This window comes from Scardinius erythrophthalmus (genome assembly GCF_964197995.2).
Source record: "Scardinius erythrophthalmus genome assembly, chromosome: 19".
NCBI classification, from domain to species: Eukaryota; Metazoa; Chordata; class Actinopteri; order Cypriniformes; family Leuciscidae; genus Scardinius; species Scardinius erythrophthalmus.
Genome location: NC_138239.1, coordinates 20,619,636 through 20,642,422, shown reverse-complemented (window position 1 = coordinate 20,642,422; position 22,787 = coordinate 20,619,636). Strand labels below are relative to the sequence as shown.

At 35.9% G+C, this 22,787-nt stretch overlaps 1 protein-coding gene across 1 annotated transcript; it reads right to left on the bottom strand.

Annotated features, from left to right (window-relative positions):
- Positions 1–835: 835 nt before the first annotated feature.
- p4ha1b (prolyl 4-hydroxylase, alpha polypeptide I b) lies at positions 836–16,161 on the bottom strand. Its single transcript, XM_081347775.1, has 15 exons — positions 15,964–16,161; positions 13,918–13,994; positions 13,238–13,334; positions 12,633–12,784; positions 11,542–11,679; positions 10,816–11,055; positions 9,150–9,364; positions 8,887–9,063; positions 8,296–8,366; positions 5,182–5,281; positions 4,997–5,050; positions 3,509–3,574; positions 2,261–2,329; positions 2,080–2,176; positions 836–1,993 (listed from the first exon to the last, which is right to left on the bottom strand). Exons 2-15 carry the CDS (start codon positions 13,991–13,993, stop codon positions 1,923–1,925), a joined length of 1,623 nt encoding a protein of 540 aa, XP_081203901.1. The 5' UTR covers position 13,994; positions 15,964–16,161; the 3' UTR covers positions 836–1,922.
- Positions 16,162–22,787: the final 6,626 nt, after the last annotated feature.

Here is a 22,787-nt window from a genome sequence, read left to right as displayed (position 1 = left end):
TTGAGCATTGTAACTTTGCAGATGTTGCTTATGCTCAAACAGCAACATTACACACTAACTAAAGCCAGAAAAGTGAAATCATAATCAACCACCCCTTTAAAGCTCAATTTTCAGCATCATTATTCCAGTCTTGTGTCACATGATCCTTCAGAATTCACTATATGCTGATTTGATGCTCAAGAAACTTCTCTGATTATTATCAATGCTGAACAGCTGTGCTGATCAATATTTTTGTGTAAACCATTTGAACAGTGTAAACCGTTTTACCAGGATTCATTGTTAAATAGACCCCAAACCTTTGAACGATATAGTGTACACTACTATTATTATTTTTTAAAGAAATTGATACTTTTATTCAGCAAGGATGTATTAAATTTATCAAAAGTGAGAGTAAAGATTTCAGTTTCAAATAAATGCTTGGTTTTTTTACCTTTCATTCATCAAAGAATCCTGTAAAAAAAAAAAAGCTAAAATATTAAGCAGCACAACTGTTTTCAACATTGATAATAAGAAATATTAATTTCTGAAGGATCATGTGACACTGAAAACTGGAGTAACTAATAAGGTTTGTAGTTTGCGCAATATGCAAGAACGTCGGCTGTTGAAGTTGTGTGAGGTGGCAAAACTAAGTATTGTATGATCATGAATTGTATAGAAAAGCATTATTTACTTTAGGGAGGAGGAAAAAAGAAAAATCAGAAGAAAAAAAGTAAATGTAAGTATGCAAGAGTGTAAGAAAAAAGTATGCAAGAGTGTGAGAGTTGTGGAACTCTTACATTTCTAACACATCTCACAATTTTATAAAACGAGGCAAAAAAAAAAAGACAACTGAAAATGATGTCATAGATTTTATTTCTGTAAAAAACTATCACACTTAAAAATATTTCCATACGCACATAAAAAACAAAATACAAAACAAAGACAAACATTGTTTGCATTGGCCCCAGGAATAAAAAAAATACTTTGGTACTTTAAATGTTTCAGGGGTTTACAAAAACAATTTTGTAACAGATTATTTTCCTTTTCCTTGAAAAACGTTGGTCTTGCACAGTGCCGTGTTTTCTTTAACAATTATATTAAGGTTTATGGAGTGTTCAGTGGTTTAGTGGTTTAGTCAAAGTTCAAGGCATTGACGCTTGCTTACAGATCTGTCACAGGCTCAGCTCCCTCCTACTTTCACTCACTCCTACGAGTCTACATCCCTACCAGACGCCTACGATCGGTCAACGAGCGACGCCTCGTGGTTCCATCACAGAAAGCCACAAAATCACTTTCCAGAACATTCTCATTCACAGTTCCGTGCTGGTGGAACGCACTCCCCACCCTCATCCGGAATGCAGAATCCCTGACAACATTCAAAAGACAGCTGAAAACCCATCTCTTCCATGAGCACTTAACCTCTTAAAAAAAAAAAAAAAAAAAAAAAAAAAATTGCTTCCCCTTTGAAACATCACTTATCAGGCTTATGCTACTCTGAATAATGCCTAAACTTCGTATCTTGAGCACTTCTTGCGTTGTTGTTGTTTTTGCCTCTTCATGATGACTCGCTTAATTTTGTCCTAACTTGTAAGTCGCTTTGGATAAAAGCGTCTGCTAAATGACTAAATGTAAATGTAAATGTTTAAATGAAAAAAAAATAGAGGTCTGTTGGAGTTTAAGACATGACAGGAAGAGCAAAAGAAACATACGGAGTTCAAATTCAACCCTAAATAAATAACTAAAATAAAATATTTGATTGGATTTATGCATATTCATCGTTTCTACAGTCAGGGAATATCCTGCCCAGAAACCTCACAACATTTCTGGGTCTTGATCAATAGAAGAAATGCATAGATTGATGCAGTCATTCACTCCTTGTACAAACACACATCATATTGTCTAAAACTGACACTGAACAGGAAATAAGAAAAGAAAAGAAGTGATCATTCCATCTCGGACACTGCACAGGGTCGTCTGAATTCTTGACCTCGTTCATGTATCCATTTGTTTGATACTGGAGGAAAAGAGTAGAAAAAAATAAAACAAGTGAGAATACACACACACACACACATATATACACACACACATGCACATACTCACCCCATTTGTTTCCCACTAATACCGGACAGGCAGCATGTCTTGTGCTGTAATCTCCTTCTCCACTGGCAAAAAGGTTATACCAGAATACTGCTGTACCCTGAAAGGTAAGAGAGAGTGAATATTAAAATGAATTGACTAGTTTACACATTAAGAAAATTATTTATTTTTAGTGGCGTTTCACCTTTTTAGGCCACACTGCTGCGCCTACATCAGGGAAGACTGTAGCGCCCCCTGCTGACACGTCACTCATCTGCAACAGGTAATATAATGTTAGCCTGGTAATACCAAACTCTGCTACTTCGCTTCGTAGACAGAGTCTGGAATGGCATAATAGAGAAGTGTTTTCTCTCTCGCGGGGGTTGCTTGTCTGAAGTTTAAAATCATTGGTTACCCGTAAGCCAATCACATAACGTTATGGCGTGTGTTATGCGCATGCTCAGCCGCATCTAACTTCCACTGTAAACACATGTATGATGCGAAAACAAAAACCATCGAGCGAAATACCGGAGTGAACATGGCTGTGAACGACTTTTGCAGATTATGTGAAGTAAATCTACGCATCCATGGTACAATCAGCGTCTCGTCACGGCTCTCAGCCCGCCCTCTGTTCGTTGATTGGCCCGGCTGTTTTCAGGCCGGAGGAAGACGGAAAGCTATGACGCTGTCTCAGACTGAGTACAGAAGCGAAATGAAATTGAATCTGACGTAGTCAGGCTAATATAATATAATATAATATATAATATAATGTCATGATGATACAACATTTCTATAATGCAGGGGCGGAGCTACGGGTGGGCCTGGACCAGATTGACAGCTTGTCCACCCTGTCAGATCAATTGAACTATATCCTAAAATCATACAAGGCTGCCAACTTTCAAGCCTTCGGCGTCATTCGCGCAACTCACACTGTTGGTTGTCGATACAGATATTGCGATTTCTCTTAGTGATACAGTGGTTTTGATTTGATAATTTTTCACGTGATCGCACTCCGCAATCAGAGCGGTCACTATTCATCTATCAACAGGTTTCACTCTTTGTCACCTGGACACCCCTTTAGGCTCAGCCCTGTTGCTGGATCTGGACTTGGTGATTGGTTTTCAATAAAGCATTGTTGATTTGAATTAGCTTTTAGGTCTTTTGTTGCGGAACCTGACAGTGCTAAAGTCATGGGAGATTACTGCCCATAAATTTTTTCTCCCAAGTTGATATTATTCCAGCCCACCCACACTTTTAGAGTGTGACTTTTTGCACCCGCCACTGCTATTATGTTATATTGCTTTACATTTTATTGCAAGCATTTTAACAAGCATATTTACAAGCAAACAAGCAAATCAGATATGTGATAAATCATGTCAAATAGCATAAAATGTTGACAGTTATGATTGACATTGATATATGTGTGTCTGCACGTCAAAGTCAATTTACTCACATAGAAGAGCCAAGTTGCAATTCTGTTTCCTGTTCCCAGTTCTTTAAAGGCATCTGGTTCATCTTTCTGTTTATAAGAACACAGTGTAAAAATTAAATTAAAAATAACTCAAGACACAAGCTTACCCCACTGTTTACAGTTTTTCTCGATTGTTTACTCACATTTTCTGAAAGCATGCCTCATATTCTCAGAACTCTACACACAAATCCAAAAACACACACACAATGGGCAAAACCCCTCAATTCTCCTGCAAAATTAAACTTTACATTCAAAACAATGTTATTTCTTCTCAAAATGGTATTTTGTTTTCAAATGACACACACAAACCATCATATGAATAGACATTTATAAGAACCAGTTGAACACTGATGTTCTCAATGTAAAACACTTCTTCTCCATTCATCATAATGATTTAGGCCTTTTTTTGTTCAGTGTTACACTTTCTACAGACAGTACATACATAAGTGTGTTGTAAAATATCTGAGAATATTGTTTTTATACTCAGAACACACAAATACACGGTAACGAATATATTTTATTTTTCCCACAAAAACAATGTACACAGTGTACATCCCAACCAACACAAAGTTGTACATACAGTGGTCTACATACAAAACAACAGAAGAATTTACTGTATACAGTTACAGTAATAAAAAATAAAATCCAATGTTGGCATCCATTGCTCATTGAAGAGCTCACCTGTTGCCCTTTTATGCTAAAGCTCTGATTGCTAATTGTAAAACTCTGTGATGGGTGTTTGCCCATGTGAAGAGTGAGTGTGCATATTTGAATGGCAGTGTGTTCCTTGAGAAAACAAGAGATTTTCTGCATGAAAATTGTGCCAAAAGCAGAGAATTGTGTGTAGTGTTTTGAAAAAAGTGTGTTTTAGAACTGTAATTTGAGTGTAAAGCAGGAATTGTGCTTGTAGTTTAGCAGAATTGGCTCAGGGGGTTGGTGAATGAGTTACATGTTGTGGTCATTGTGTCTCAAGTACCAGAAAATGTGTGTAAACAATCGAGAAAAACTGTAAAAGTCTGTGGTCTGTTTTAAAAAATATGCTCACCAAGGCTGCATTTATTTTTATCGAAAATACAGTAAAAACAGTAATATTGTGAATATAATTGCATTCTTCAGTCTTCAGTGTCACATGATCCTTCAGAAATCAGTCTTATATGCTGATTTGGAGCTCAAGAAACATTTCTTATTATTATCAATGTTGAAAACAGTTGTGCTCCTTAATATTTTTGTAGAAACTGTGATTTTCAGGGTTCTTTGATGAATAGAAAGTATACATTATAACATTATAATGTCTTTACTGTCACTATTGATCAATTTAATGAAGACATGCTGAAAAAGACATGCATTTTCTTTTTTTAAATCTTACGCCAAACTTTTGAATGGTACTCATAAACAATTTAATAATCCTACGCTGATTTATAGTGCTGATGTGTGTCTTTTTATCTGTGAAAGAAAGACACAGGAACTCACCCTTCCAAAGTCAAAATGAGGTTCGTACTGACCACCAACTCCATAATTTGCAACCTGAGATGAAAAACATTGCTTATGACAACCTTTTTAACAGAGCAACATTACAACAGCTGGATTCTTGTTACACGAATGAGTCGTCTGACTAAAAGCATCTGATTGGCTGGTTGTGTAAAAGTTCCTCTTACCTGCAGCTCTTCTGCTGTGTCCATTTCCAGGCCTGTTACATCCTCGATACGCTGGTTAATCCTTTCAATTGTAGAATGCTCATATCCAGACAGCCAAGCACTAGAATGAGGGGAGAAAAGACTAGAAATTTAAGAAAAGTGAAACAACTATATACAAAAGCAATTCATATTCCATTATACATGATAAACCAACCTCATGCCACACCATGCACATGAATGATTTTCAGACGTTTTCACATCCTGTTTTCAGTGACAAGATTTCTAAAGTTGGATTTATTTTATTTAGTTATAAATGTGAAAAAGTCTGATTGTGATAAAGACAAACCGGCAGGGGAAGCGATGAATGGCGGAAAGAGAAATTAAAAAGAAAGAGGAGGCAGCAAGCAGCAAAATGAGTTCACATTCCTCATAGAGAATATCAGAGTAAAGGAATTCAGCAAACACTAATCTCATTCAGGATTATGAGTGAGTGAGTGAGTGAGTGAGTGAGTGAGTGTGTGTGTGTGTGTGTGTGTGTGTGTGTGTGTGTGTGTGTGTGTGTGTGTGTGTGTGAGAGAGTGTGTGAGAGAGAGAGAGAGAGAGAGAGAGAGAGAGAGAGAGAGAGAGAGAGAGAGAGAGAGAGAGAGAGAGAGAGAGAGAGAGAGAGAGAGAGAGAGAGAGAGAGAGAGAGAGAGAGAGAGAGAGAGAGAGAGAGAGAGAGAGAGAGAGAGAGAGAGAGAGAGAGAGAGAGAGAGAGAGAGAGAGAGAGAGAGAGAGAGAGAGAGAGAGAGAGGCCCCTCGGTTACTGCAAATCAACATTAAACATTCATCTTAACCATGATTTCTAACATGATTTCCATTTAAAATCATTGCTAATTGACACCTACATCGTTGATTTAAATAAAATATGTATACAGCACTGTTCAAAAGTTTGGGTGCTCCATGCTTATTTATAAAGTCTCATGCTCATTTTTTTTTATCAAAAAAATACAGTTATAAACAATACTATTGTGAAATGAATATCACAGATGAATGAATGTTCCACATTTGAAATAGAAATCATTTGTAATATTATAAATGTCTTTACTGTCACTTTTGATCAATTTAATGTTTCTGCAGAATAAAAGTATTACTTTTTTTTAAAACGTTACTGACCCAAACTTTTGAATGGTAGTGTATATACCATTTATTTTAATATATTTATCTTCTCAACATAATGTTTGAAGTCTTAAACTCACAAACTGACACATTCATAGCTTTTGGTGTGAAAGGAGCCCTCAAGTGTTCCAGCAACTCCACCCAGTCTGCCTGTGCTGGGACGTGCGTTCTCAAACATACACACTCATAATAACTAGGATAAGTTAAACCACTCTGGTGTGGGAGGAAAAATGAGGGAGACGATAGAACTATGTATAGCCTATTAAAAAAATTATTTTAGTTCACAGACTCAAACGGCTGCTCATGCAGAGACTGAGACTAAGGCGCAATTCTGTATGTGTGCACAACTGTTCATTTATCGATTCTCAAACATTTCAGATAGTCTTAATATTAAGAGGACTGTAGTAGAAGAAAGACTCTAACATTTGCTGCCTGTGAAAGTGAGTCACCAAAACTTCTATGGCCAAGTGAAGGTTGGATTTTAAAATTTTGGCACACATTATGAATCTCCATTTCACAGGGGAGCTCTCTAGAGATGATGATGGTTTTGGATAGGATGTTTTGACCTTTGACTTTTGATCCCTTACCTCTTGGAGACTCTGTACTGGGCAGTGGTGAGTTTTCCCGTAATGGGATCGTGCACAGTGGCTCGCTTTAGCTATTCACCATTACACAAAGCAAAGAGGAGAAAGAAAGAGGGAAAGTTGAAAGAGGAGCAAGAACACACAAAAGCACAAGGACATGGACAGAATAAGTGCAGATAAAAGAGAGGGAAAAAAAGGGGGGAGAGAGAAAGAGAAGTCGCTTTAGTATCATTTTCTGAACTGAAGCCATGTAAATAACAGGGACAGAACTGTACACCAGCAGTGATGCAAAATTTCTAATAATTTAAAGGTAATTTTGTTGTTAACATAAATCCTTGAATTACAAAATCCCAAAGTTTCAAATTATAATTTTGAATCACTCTGTCCCTGTTCAAGCCCTCCACACAGAGCACATGACAACTACAGAAAGGAAAAGTAACAAAGTAGAGCATTGCTTACTCTGTCTTTTTACCTTTTTATCCATCACAATGAAAAAAAGACGACAAGGCGGAAAACTCCTCAGCATGAATGCAATGTCTATTTTGCGTTTACAAAGTTACAAGTCACAGCTAGTGCCTGTGAATATGCAATGAAATATTTTAAATTCTAGATTTCAGTATGCTCTAAATTAATAAAAAAGAAAAAGAAATCATATATACACTCACCAGCCACTTTATTAGGTTAAACTCGCAAGTACAGAGTAGGACCCCCATTTTGCCTTCAGAACTGCCTTAATTCTTTGTGGCATAGATTCAACAAAGTGCTGAAAAAATTCCTCAGATATTTTGGTCCATATTGACATGATAGCATCAAGCAGTCCCAAAGGTGTTCTATTGGATTGAGATCTTGTGACTGTGGAAGCCATTTGAGTATAGTGAACACATTGTCATGTTCAAGAAACAAGTTTGAGATGATTTGAACTGTGATATTGCACGTTATCCCGCTGGAAGTAGCGTGAAAGTGTGCGTGAAAATACCAGCAGTTTCTGAAACACTCAGACCAGACCGTCTGGCACCAACAATCATGCCACGTTCAAAGTCACTTAAATCACCTTTCTTTCCCACTCTGATGCTCAGTTTGAACTTCAGCATATTGTCTTTACTATGTCTACATGCCTAAATGCATTGAGCTGCTGCCATGTGATATTTGAGTTAGCGAGCAGTTGAACAGATGTACCTAATAAAGTGGCGGGTGAGTTTTTATTCTCTGTTTTAGTTATTTAAAAAAAATATATATATTTTTTATAGCAATTGATTTAACAATTGTGATTTATGATTTGCAGTGTTTTGCATTGTTTCTGCTAAGGAGTTCTCAGGTTCTAGGGATCGGTTAAGGCATGACGGTTCGTCTTTTTGGCGGTGTTCTATCTAGACTCCCACACTTATGGCCTTACCTCTTACTGATCCTGTAGGGGGCGGTCTCGAGCACGCCCGTGATGGGATTGGATATAGTAGCCCTACGGAGCTGAGGAGCCACATATGGATTACACACAGGCTCCTGTAAAGCACTTTCAACCCCTCACTCATAAATACTACATTTATATATAAGTTACTAAGTTAATAAAGTTACTCAAACTCAAAAACTTATACAATTAATAGACTACTTCTATATTCTTCGATTTCTGTTAGCATTTAAAACTATTCACATCATTATTTCATGCTTATAAACTTGACTTTTGAGCTTCAAAAAGTATGTTTTATGATTCAACAGTCACATAAGCTATCTACAAAAATTGTAATGACAGCTAATATTTGCAAAAAACTAAAAAGGTGTTGTACGCGGTTAAGGTCCACATAAACAAGTCACTGTCTGGAAGATTTATACTAAAACAATTTTTTTAAATAAAAATGCATACATTTTCATTTAAAATGTGTAATAATTTTTTTTTTTAAATACAGTAAATACATAAAAAAACCTTAAAAGAATAACCAAATCACAAGTTCAAACTGCAAAACACAGCATAACTTCAGTAAGTCCAACTCACTCTGGGTTTTGCCATCTCCTTCACTGTCTCGATCTCACTGTCAGAGATGATGTCATGATAACGGACAATACGTGGGCGGTCCCACTCATCTTCCTGCTTCACTGGAGCCAAAAGCAACAGTGGATTATGGTTGTTATCATAGTAACGGCAAAACAGGCGGCTTTGTCTGCGTGGGGTCTAGTAAAGTAAGCAAAAGAAAGAATATGAGAGAAAATTTAAAACATGTAAAAAGTAAGGGGGGGAGGAGAGGGAATAAAACTCACCAGTTTTATTCCCTCTCCTCTGCACAGCATTTCATATTTCTTTCTCTCTGGCAGAGGGTCTTTGGACCGTTTCCTCTCAGCGTCACGTTTGTCCAGCACTTTCTTCTCTCTTTTTTTATCTTCCACTTCCTTCTTCTCAGCCTCTGCCGTTCTCTGCTTCTCCAGCTGGAACTCAAAGTACTTTAGGTTCCCATTGGCCCTGTGGTGATCTGGGTCTGAGATTCACACATAGGCAATTGTAAGTTTGGAGAAATATCATTATCATAGTGTCATCAGTCATAATTTCTTGTAAGTTAATTGGCTCCACCATTGTCCTTCCTTACAAAGCCATACAAGTTGTTCCATTCATTCATTCATTCATTCATTCATTCATTCATTCATTCATTCATTCATTCATTTTATAGAATGGGAGGCTATTTTCTATGTAGGCTACTCAAAATAAACTAAAAAACATATATATATGTACTGAAATTCTGGCTGTTCCCAATAAGCCAATAATTATTTTCATACTAAATAAATAAAAAATAAACATTAAAAAATAAAACTCAATTATTTTAAATGCTACAGTGAGTTTGTGAAAAATGTATATTCATTTTAAGATTTAATGATTACATTTACAACAATAACAACAACGAGTGTTGTTATTGTTAACTATAACTAAAACAATTACAAATAATTTTCATTAAATTAAATAAAACTTAAATAAAACATAAATATTAGATTAAAAAAACCTTAATCTTAAAAAACTCAAATTGCTAAAACGAAAACTGAAATAAAAATTAATTAGAGCTAAACAGAAATGTAAAAAACTAATAAAATGCACATAACATAATTACTAAAACTTAAAGGGTTGGTTCACCCTAAAATTAAAAATAAGTCATTATTTACTCACCCTGGTGTTGTTCTAATGCCGTATGCAAAAGTATCACAGAATGATCTCAAGTGACATGTGCCATATATTACAAGTGTACTGTGGGTATACGACAGGGTTTGGAGAAAAAACAAACCGAAATTTAATGTATTATTTAATTCAATTCTTGACCTTGGCTGTTGGGGTCTTCTCTGCACGGCTGCATGAAGTGTGCATTCATGAGACTCTATTAGCGCCACAGTTCACTCTTTCTCACCCAGAAAAAGCACACAAGTTGTAAGAAATCAAGAAAGAAATCAAGATGATTTCATTAAACCAGGGTTCCTCAAACTCGGTCCTGAAGGGCCACTGTCCTGCACAGTTTAGCTCCAACCCTGATCAAACACACCTAGGTGTGAGTTTCTAGTGATCCTGAAGACATTGATTAGCTAGGTGTGTTTGATCAGTGTTGGAGCTAAACTCTGCAGGACAGCAGCCCTCCAGGACCGAGTTTGAGGAACTCTGCATTAAACCTTATCGTATACCCACAGAACACTTGTGATATACGGCACAGGTCGGATGAGATCATTCTGTAATACTTGTGTATACGGCAATAAAGGGCATATGGCAATAGAACAACACCAGGGTGAGTAAATTATGACTTAATTTTAATTTTAGGGTGAACTACCCTTTTAAAAATATAAAAATAAAAGCTCATTCAAAATCATAATAAATACTCTATAATATATAAACAACACTAAAATAGCACTGCATTTAACCATGTTATTAAATGATTAGTTTGAGATTTTTTTTTACCCAGCTTCAGCATCCTCTTGGTGAGCTCGAGGGCTCGCTCTAGTTCACCCTGCTTGTAGATGGCGTAACTGAGGTAGTCCAAAACTGTGATCTTGTCTATGGTGGATTCCTCGCCTTCGTCCAGCTGTGTGAGGGCCTGAGCCATCCAGAGCTCTGTGTGATAGTAATCTGCCTCAGAGTAAGCAATCTTCCCCAGCTCATAGCAGTCTGCCACCGTCATCCGGCTCTTGTGCACAACACCTGAGGTCACACCAGTAAAGGGACGCACAAAAACAAATGGTCTCTTAATTGGATGTCATATATTCGGTAGCGTTTTTCTAACTATCATGATACTAATATGATTTCAATGTTGTTTTTTAAGATATTTATTTTGTTGCGGTTACAAAGGACAGCCTTCCCACCTGTCAATCAACCATTCGACTACAACAAGGGTTCATTTTCTAAATAACCATCTGCGGTTAAGTAGTCACAGGAGACATTTGAAACACACATCACCTCCAGGTGTAAACAACTAGACAGTGGTGTGTGTACATTTCTTTAAAATGGCACAGACATTATCACTCTATCCCATGGGAACATTTTAAAGAATTTCTAAAGAAATATAAAAACAACTTATCACAGACACAGCATGAAGAGTTCACGCAGTCCGTGGTAATGCAATGTGCTTGATAAATATTTTCAAAGGGTCTGGAATGCATAAACACATAGACATGCACAGTCGCTCACCAGGCAGGTCTCCATTAGAGATGGTGTTGGCAGACAGCTGGTATGTGTCCTGTAATCTAAGCAAAGCTTTGGCTGCTCCTGTCTGGTCCTCGTCTGTTGGGAAAAACTGTCTCTGGACAGTCAGATTAGAGATAAACCCTACAAAAGAGAACAGAGAGGAGAGGCTTGATCTTGAGGACTACAACAGCTTAAGACGTTTATAACACATATAGAGACATTTTATGCAAATAATTCTAGTATGACAAAAATCATACATAACAGTAACAGTACAGTACTGTTCTAAGGTTTGGGGTCAGTACATTGTTTTACAGTAATTCATATTTTAATTCAGCAAGGATGCAATAAATTGAGCAAAAGTGACAGTAAAGACATTTGAGGTTATAAAAGATTTCTATTTTAAATAAATGCTGCTCTTTTGAACTTTCTATTTCTATTAAGTATACAGACAAAAATGATCACCGTTACTACAAAAACATGAAGCAGCACAACTGTTTTCAACATTGATATTAATGAGAAATGTTTCTTTAGCACCAAATCAGAAATTATTATTATCAGTAGGATTTCTGAAGGATCATGTGACTCTGAAGACTGGAGTAACGATGCTGAAAATTCAGCTTTGCCATCACAGGAATAAATGGTTTTTTAAAGCATATTAAAATAGAAAATCATTATTTTAAATTGTTATATTTACCGTTATTTTAAATCAATTTTAAATTTCACAATATACATTTCTTTTTTACTGTATTTTTGATCAAATAAATGCAGCCCCGGTGAACGTAAGACTTCTTTCAAAAGCATTCCAAAAAAATCATACCAACCCCAAACTTTTAATTGGTAGAGTATGTCAGATAATACTGTTATTTTTGCAAAAAATTCAACCTGAAAATGTTTTATTTGTTTCCGAACCATGTAGAAAGAAGGACTTGATTGGTAAATACAAATCAGTCATTTTTAGCAAATGAATAATAAGTCAGATATCAGTTCAAAAACAGCTTCACGTTATGCAACACTTGAGATAGTAAAATACAGTAACTATATAAATATATCTTATGTATACATAAATAATTACTCTGATAGTGACTGTCACTAACCATTGGTGGTGTCTTTCAGCACCAGGCTCTCCAGGTCGGCCCACTCACTGTTGAGTCTTTTCATCAGTTTGAATGCATTGACCGGGTGCCCCAGGAATCCCTCTGGGTCCTCCGTGGCTGTGTTCGTCAGTGAGTCCAGTTTGTCAGCCCACCTGATGCAGGTAAAGAAACAAAGTATTCACCAGCTATCAATGAGCTATCAAATGACTACCAAAAAGAAACACATTTTTATGAAATGATCTGTAAAGTAAATGACAATCACATCTACCCATGTAGATGTGTGTGTGTGTGTGAGTGTCCAGGTAAACCCCACATTATGGGGACAAAATATCCCTACAAAGATGGCAATATCCAAAATCTTTGTCATTGAAGTGACATTTTTTTGGTTCTGCATGAGGAAAACAGCTTATAAATCATACTAAGTGATGTTTTTTGAAAATGTAAAAATGCAGAAAGCTTTCTGTGATGGGTAGGTTTAGGGGTAGGGTTCTATCTAAGGTGATAGAATATACAGTTTGTACAGTATAAAAATCATTATGTCTGTGGACAGTCCCCATATAACACAACGTGTGTGTGTGTGTGTGTGTGTGTGTGTGTTTACTCACTCTTTGACCTGCTCTAGTCTGTTCTCCTCTTGTCTAATGTATTCTTTTAGTGATTTTACCAGGTCCTTCTCTGTGTACAGTAGGTCTGTCATCTGGCCTACAAATCAAAAAGTCAAATGTCAAAACAGAAGACTAAACATTACACAAAGCTTCAATGACAATTTTGTTAAACATAGTCACATTGTTTACTGAAATTGCCATGTATAGATAACAGCATCAAACTAAAATGTACATGGGTTGGAATTACTTGGGTGTATCAAAAGTGATTTTTTAAATGGTCTCTCCCAAAGGCCACTATGCATTAAGGGAGTCCAGCTCAGTTGTGTAAAAGTAGGCTACTATTTTTTTTTTTTTTTTGCTATGGGAGTATATCTATTTTGTTCATTGATTGGCATAAAAATTCTTCTTATGAAATCCCCTCAGACTCAAACGAAACTCTAATAGATAGATAGATAGATAGATAGATAGATAGATAGATAGATAGATAGATAGATAGATAGATAGATAGATAGATAGATAGATAGATAGATAGATAGATAGATAGATAGATAGATAGATAGATAGATAGATAGATAGATAGATAGATAGATGCTTCCTGCATGTTTCATATGTTTGGCAAGATGTATAGCCTAATCAGAAATGGATACAAGGCAGAACAACACAATGGAAGATCATCTTACCTATAGAAGTGAAGAAATCATTGTGGGCGTACAGGGAACGGAAGAGGAAACTCAACAGGAACCAAGACAATGCCATCCTGAGAGAAACAGACAGTGTCAATGTGATACATCTAACAATGCATTGCACATCATTGCACATCTTCCTGACAATATCGGAAGAATTTATTATTTCTGTCTTTTGAGGTGTTCACACAAACAGATAAAATGCTTAAAATGCAAACAAATACATTGGAAAATTGGGTTTTGGTTGCCATAAACCCCAGTGCACTCCCATTTGGATACATGGAATACAGATGGCTGCATTTGGTCACTGATGGCTCAGAATTTTGGCACAAATGTGGCGTCCAGAGAGCAAACAAAGAGCATCCCGCTGGGCCTATGGGAAGATCCCTTTTATGTGTTTAAGCCAGTGTCAGCGTGTATAAACAAGATGTCACATTTGTTTGTTGAAAAGAACAAATACGGCAACCAGGGGTAAGCCTTAGAGCAAAGAGAACGCCTCATTGGACAAATGCCCTGACAAACTCCACACAATGAGATCCACTCAAGTGTAACACACATTATCACAAGCACTATTTGCTTTATTAGTAAAAACTATTGCATCATAGCCTGTTAACTATAAGGGACACTTGGTGCACTTTTTAACGCCTTTTCCCCATCACATATTTTAATAAACTTTTAATATGTTTAATATACATAAATAAAAACAAAGTATCATTCTTAAGCTTAAACTCTAAGCACTAAGGGGGGTTATAACTTCTCACGGTTAAGGTTAAATGTAAATCTGAGTTTAATATGCTGCAAATGTGTCATGGTATGCAAAAGGCATCTGACACATGAGATATGCAAACAAAAAAGAGGCCCTCAAGGCACCAAACTAACGGGACCTGGTCCGCTGTGTTTGCTCATGTGCTCTGCAGGAACTTCTAAACCACCATGTGAACAACAGAAGGCTTCTTGGCTAATGTTAATGACACATCATGTACAGTATAACAGAATAAGTATTAGCAATTAATTGGAGTAATTGTCATAATCATAATCAGTTATAATAATTTCAAAATGAGTAGACACTCTCATTTAATGTAAATATTAAGTCCTTAAATTAGCAATGACTAGCTTTACCGTCCTTTTTTAGACACCCTGTCATTGTTTTTTTTTTTTTTTTTTTTTCATATTTGTCTTGTATATGCGAAAAGAAATTATTTCATAGAGTACATTCCTTAGATTGTCAAAAGTTCAAAAGGTCCTGCATAATTACAGGAAAGACCATACAGTGGTGTTCGTGAGCTCGTGAGGGTCCAGCATGGAAGCCAAACGCAGTTCATTCGGTGCAGACCGCACTGCCACGTCTTCGCTCCGCCCCCTCGAGAGCAAGAGAAGTGACTGCAAACTCTTCAAAAGGTTCACAGATAACAGATGCCAAATAAAAAGTTTTTAAAAATCTGCGCAATAGGGCGGGTGGGACTTTTTCTTTTTTTCAAACACGGAATACTCACTGCAGCAGTGTTCCAGTCATCGAGACGCACGCTGCGACGTTACGCGTGCTTGACGCAGAGAAACACTGTAACAACAACGCTGCAAAATATGTAACGTGCTTTTGACTTGTCCACATTGATATCCGCTTCAGAACAAAAACATATTCGTCGTAATAGCGAAAATAAAAACGTATATCTACGGAGACTTTGTCATATCTCAAATGAGATCCGGAGACTGACTTTAAGTCGTGCTTAATGAGCTAAAAGTATTCAGTCAATGCACATTTAGTTAGTTTATTATTGTGACTATATTATTGCGTAGCCTACATTGAAGATTGAGTGCAAGATAACCTCGTGCACGTCCGGTCGGCACTTTTTCTCAGCCAGAAGAAAATCCTGCCCGATACTTTTTTTTATACGCATCAGGAGTTTTTAATATCAAAAAGTTTTCCATGTAGGTAGCCCATAATGCATAATATTACATTTGCTCTGTCGATTTAAAAAGTCATTGCAACAACAAACAAATAAATAAATAAAACAAATCAAACTTGGAAAGCAAATAACCTCGTACCTTTCAGGCTGTCACGCGCGGCAGAGAAACAGTGAATCGATCCAGATGTTGCTCTAGTGGTGCTGATGAGGAGCTCAGAGTGGATGGAGGACTCTTCTGTGTTTACGATGCTTCTGGTGTGCAGCTGGGCTTTATCTGAGAGGCTACACCGCTCTTCTCCTCGACATCTGGCGAAGGGGATTCGCTACGTGCAGAGTCTCACACTCTCCCAAACTCATGGAACCAGGTGGAATTTCGAACCGCGCATGCGCACAATGCAATTCCTATATCTCGTGTTACTTTCTTCTTCATTGGAATGTTGGCGTATTTTACATTTTACTATACATGATTTGGTACATATTATACAGTTTATACGGACACAGTGGCTAATAACAGCAAATTATATCCATTTTGTTTCTTTAAATTTTTGTTGCACCCACGAGCACGGGTAAACTTGTGATTTCAATGCCATCGCGTGTCAGTCAAGGCACACTTCAAGTATGGATTACTTTTTAAAGGCTATTACCCTTTTTATTTTATGGCCGTGGTCCATAATGAATATGCACTGAATTTATTTTTTCTGTGCAAAAAGAAGTGGAAGTTTCTATCTCTTCCCTCTCTCCACGCTTGTCTTTCTCTGTTGCGTCCTCTCTTTTTGATTTATAATAACCTTATGAGACATTCTGGGTTAAGACTTTGCTGGTTTAATTTCTGAATGCAAACTTTGCTTTCCAAATTAACACTTGGCTATAAACGAGGCGACAGTTTTTCACATAGTCTGAAGAATGTTTCTGTTTGTTTGTGAAACTGTAACACAGACACAACAGCAGGCATTTGTTATAAATACAGTTTATTGCACTCTGTGTATAGATGTATATTGAGCATTTCAAAGTTTTAATTAACATTTTCTGTATTATTTGAAATGCTCAATTACAAAAAAAAATTTCATTTTTTTGCTTTAGCACAATCTTTTGAGAGTTGCCTTAGTATTTCTTTTCTATTACTATTGTTTTTAATACATTATTTGTAATGTTTTCGTGTAAAACTGCTGCTTCTCAACACTAGCCAAACATAACTTGACTCATACTAAAAATTATTATGGAGTGCTCCTGCGAGACTGATTCCAAACTTATTTCCTTATCCCAGCCCTCAGTGTAAATCATTAAGGCACTGCACAACACTGCAGTCTGCCGCTGTGAATGTTTTCTTTGCAGTTATTATTTTTTCCACTGATTTAAAGTTGACTTTATTGCCTTTTTTGGTTATACTAGATGAGAAGCTGAAAAACTTATCTTTTCTTACAAACAAAACCTAAACTAGACACAAATACATTTTGTCACCTTTAGCCACATCCTAAAAGAAAAAATTAGAAATCAAAGATAAAAAAAGTAATAAAAAATGTTGGAATTAGCATTTAGGCCTATCGCTTTGTTCCTGTTTAAAGATTAAAATCACATTAAAAAAAAAATCCTTTTCAGTTATTTTTATTTAATTTTTTTCTCATCTGGATGTCTATCTAGTTTGGAGAAAATATGAAAAAAATTGCATTTGGATGATGAAATTTTCGTGTTTCTTTGGCATATGATAGAACCTCTTTACTAATATTCCCTCTCGGGATGAATATAGTATCAAAATGATTAACACGTGCAAGCTATAATCCATGAACTTGATCAAGGTTATGCAGATATGTTTTAACAATATGCCTCTCAACTTGCGTGTGCAAAATTCAAAGAATGTGTAGCAATTTGTACAAATAGAGACATTTTTGTGAATACAAATGTTTTCTTTTGTATTAGTGTATCATAACGCGCATGCAACACAGAAGATGTGCATGTGTGGATCAGGTGACACGCGTGCATTCATTGATAAGTCAATCTCATTTGATTCATTTGGATTTGAGACTTTCCTTTCGCGGTTTTTAAGCATTTCACAACCCACACACAAACAACTACAAATGAATAGGCCTGGTGCTAATTATTAATGTGTGCACAACTACCCATTTCTTTGACAAATTTACAAAAGTCACTACATTTAAACTAATACGAATGTAGTGATATTCAAGCACTAAATATAGTACACAATATAAGCCTATTTTACAGATTGTTTTGGTCGATTTCCATCCTTTGCAATCAATATTTAAACGATTATAAACTGTAGGTTATAAAAATATCCTGAGAATAGGATTAGGTTCACAGCACCAGAGAGTAATCTTGACGGCACTCGCAAGAAAATGGATAAGTAACTTAGGCTACATAATCAAATTTTGATCAAATTCGAATCGTCGCGTGTCGCCGTCGCAGCTGGTTAAGACAAAAACTCTAATTCGAGTTTTTGTCTTAACCAGCTGCGACGGCGACACGCGACGATTCGAATTTGATCAAAATTTGATGGAAAATATAGCTACCTTATCGCGTGTCGCGGCATCGCGTGTAGCCTACTTAGGACAAGGTGTAATATGACTCGGGACTACCGAGTTGTCTCAGAAAGTGATGTTCATTTTGTGTTGACCGCGCATGCGCAACATCCAATCGGTTCTGTACTGGAAACAGAAATGATTAAATATATTTATCTCGGTTGTTTAGTTTTCTTAACTTTATATTGCAGTGATGTGCTGCAGTAGCTTACTAGTGTTTCCCTCAATACGTCATTCCCCATGGTTCCCCTGCGGTCAGGACACTCAATGTTAAGTGTTAATTAAAACTTTGAAATGCTCATACATATTTGAAGATAGAAAAAAAAAAGAAAAAAAAGAAGGGGTCTCTTCATTCCTCTTCTAAGAGATCAAGGTCTCTTATTGTAGCCAATTTCTGGGCCTTTTTACTTTTTATACTTTGCAATGATGGAAAGAAATTGCAAATAAAGTCTCTTTTAAATACAGAAAAATAAGGTTTTGTCTTCATACATTTGCATTTATGAATGACAAATTTGCCCAGAATCAACATTACATTAATAAAAAATTCAGTTCTTTTCTCATCCAACAGCATTCCAAACATAATTTGCTTCCTAGCAAAAGTTGGCAGTGAATGAATCTTTGTCTCCAACCAATAATACATATTTTCCCAAAAAGTATTTGAAAAAACACCAGAAAAAAAAAAAAAGATGATCAGCTGTCTCTATGTCAACTTGACAAAAAATACAGGCATTTTCTTCAAAATTAAACCGTTGTCTTAAAAATTCACTTGACGCATATACCATGGAATATTTTAAAATGGGTTACCTTAGCTTTAGGAGCCACTGGAAAGCTAATATACTGTGTTTGCAATTTTTTAACAAATGGTTTATCATAAGCTTGCAAAACACAGTTATTATACAGAAATGTCGGATATAATAGAATTGAAACAAGAGCGAATAAGTTTGTTGGGAAGCATTGCCCTGAGGTCATTACCATAGAAGAGAAGGGATGGGAGTTCACAAGATCCATCTGGCATGTTGACAGAAGCATTTTGTACAAAATTTATAAAACTTTTTGGAATGGCATTTAAGACACACTCTTGTTTGCGTTCACATTGTAAATTATATTTAGTACAAAAGTCTCTAAAAGTTAACAATCTTCCATCTTCATCCATTAAATGAAGAACTGACCAAATACCCTTTTCAAGCCAATCAAGAACACATGTATCAATAAATCTATTGTTCCATATAGGGATTCTATGTGGAGAAAAGTTGTGGTTCTAGAATAACTTCCAATATAACAAAATCTGCCGGTGAAAGGAAGATAATTTGATTGGCAGTCTGGAAATTTCACCCAATTTTCTAAATATACCTCTGGCAATGCAAAACCAGAAATTAGTTTAATTTGTTATAACATTTTTAAGCCATTTGACCTTCAACATACCATTTATACAATAGAAGTCAAAGGTTTGTAATCCACCATTTTCATAATCTTGTATAAGATTTGCCCTCTTTATGTAGTGCACACGTTTTCTCCATATATAATTGAAATGAATTTGATTAATGGTCTTAATAGCTCTATTAGAAATGGAGAGACAAGATGTAGGATAGATACACCTAGAGAGACTTTCCATTTTAGTTAAATAAATTCTTCCAAAGATAGACAAATCCCTTTGCATCCATGCATCAAGCTTGCCTTTGCATTCATTCCATCTATTCCAGACATTTTGCTTTTCCATCATGACCTCATCCTTAGAAATGTTTAAGGAATCAGGGGAGAATTCTAGCACGCAAACGATGTGTATTCTGTATAATGTTTCACACAGATTCACGAATCACCAGAGGACAAGTGATGATTAATATCAAAATACCCATGGTTTTGGATGGGAGTCATTCGGAACCGAAGCGCGCTCTCTCGCTCTCTCTCGCTCTCTCTCTCTTCTATGGGCCAAAAGGTAAGAGAGAGAATACAACCATCCTGATACACACACTCAAACCAACAGCAGGCAAAATACACACTCACTCCCTACAGCATTTCTTTGCTCTGATACATCCAAATCTACCAAAAAGAACAGTAAGTAGAATTTTACAATTATGTGGTTGTTAAATAAGTTCTCTGCATGTCACTGTTTCCATTCTACTCTCTCTCTATTTTCTATTCTATATATTTTAATTCAGCAGACATTAGTCTTCAGTGTCACTTGATCTTTCAGAAATAATTCTAAAATGCTGATTTGGTGCTCAAGAAACTTTATTATCAATGTTGAAAACAGTTTTTGTTGCTTAATATTTTAGTTGAAACCATCCGATACACACACGTTTAAAAGTCTGGGATAAGTAAGATTAAAAAAAAAAAAATGCTGTTCTTCTATATGAATAAATTCTATATAAATCAAAGAATGCATCACTGGTTCCACAAAAACATTAAGCAGCGGAAACGGGTTTCAACATTGATAATAATAAGAACCATCATTAATATTTGAGCACCAATAATATTTGATATAGTTGATATAGTAGCACCAAATCAGCATTAGAATGAAGGATCATGTGACAAAAATTAAGCGTTACCAATGACTTACATTTAGATATTAAAATAGAAAACAATTCCTCAATTCTGTATATTTATTATTTTAATAATTCACAATATTACAGTTTTTAATGTATTTTGATGCAGCCTCTTTCATACAGCTCAAATGTTGTACATTTTCTGTGATGATGACTTAAGGGCAGGGCCATAGCTAGAGGATTCGCCCCCACCACCCTCCACCAATATCATATAGCCTACTGTACAATAGATAAGCATGGAGACCCACATAACAGAAGATGGTGATGTTGTTGTAAAACCTTTATTTTAAAAGTTGAATGTTTATATAAAAATTACAACTAATAAAAACTAACAAAAAGCAAGAAATTGTTAAAAAAAAACTATTTAAAAAAGTAATAAAAAAAGCTAAATAATGCCCCCCCCATCAGTCTGTTATAATCCACAAATCAAAAAGTAAACATTTAAAAATTGACAAGAATGTCAATTTTTAACCGAATTGCATGTTTTTGTGGTTTTCATTTAAATCTCAGGCATACAACTAATATATATATATTATAATTATTCATACAACATGGGCCTATATAGTAAAACTGCTGGATTTTGCTGGATCTATAATCGTCACCACATTTCACCTCACCTAACGACGGCCCTGCTTAAGGGAATGTCCTTTCGTTCATCGACCCATCACTGGCGTTCATCAGTACTATGATCTCACCATATTGGTGTTCTTACTGATATTTGACCTGATTAATAAGTACTGGGTTGTCATGGTGATATTGCATTGACTCTGTTCTATTCTCACCCACCTATAATGGATTTAATGTGCTTGTTTACCCTCAGTACATTTCTCCTTTTATTCTGTGGATCCAGCTGCTAGCCACAAAAAATACCTGATTGTGAGCACACACATTCAGACAGAAATGTTTGTTTTGTTATTAGTGATTTATCATGGACTTAATGGATGTTTTGTTTACCCTGTCTGTGTTATATGTCTAAATTTTATTGGAGGAAGCCATATTAACTCTCAAGCATAACATGAAATGATCTGTACTTTTTATTCCCAGACTGTGGTGAGTCACTCATGTTCACACACTCTCAGCTCCTTGCTCAAATATAAAGATAGGAAGGCGTGTTCAAATGTCAGGTCCTGTCTGCTGAGATCCCTTTTTCGACCTTTATGAAATCAGAAAACATCCTTAGGAAGGGCCTTCATATGCAAACGCTGTTTATGAAGTCAAGTCATGTCTTTGAAACTGTCCGTGTGTGTGTAATTCGTGCTGCTGCAACTTGCAAGAGACCCCAATAATGTGAGCCACAGTAGGCTATATGACAGATTATTTTAGCATGATGTATTTCCCATTTATATATACAGTGCAAATAGATCCGTCTCTTTGGATAAAAGGGAAGTGGAAATAAAAATTAATAATAGGCTGAACTGTACCATTATAATATGTCCGTAACATTTACCACTCTCGTCTTTTATTTACACCAAAAGGCAGGTAGGCGTGTGTGACAGGCTATAAATAATTTTTAAAATTGAATAGAAATAAAGTTTAAATTTATAAGCAAGAGACATAAAAGAGAGAAGCTAGGATCAGTGAGTGTACATACTAAACTGACAAAATTGTATGACAAAATTGACAAAACTGACAAAAGAGCGTAGCCTACATAGGCCTACTGAGAAAATTACCAGGTGTGCAAATGAAATATCGAACCCATAAAACGATTTGTAAACCACATAAGAAAAATAAAAAATCTTCGTTTTTTAAACTAAACTAAAAAAACAAAACAATAAATAAGCTGGTTTTCATTTCTCCTTATTCCATTCCAAACAGGAAATGAAATGATACCATCTTTACCTTTTCCTAATTTCTTTATTTGGCTACATTCATATTATTAACTAGTTACT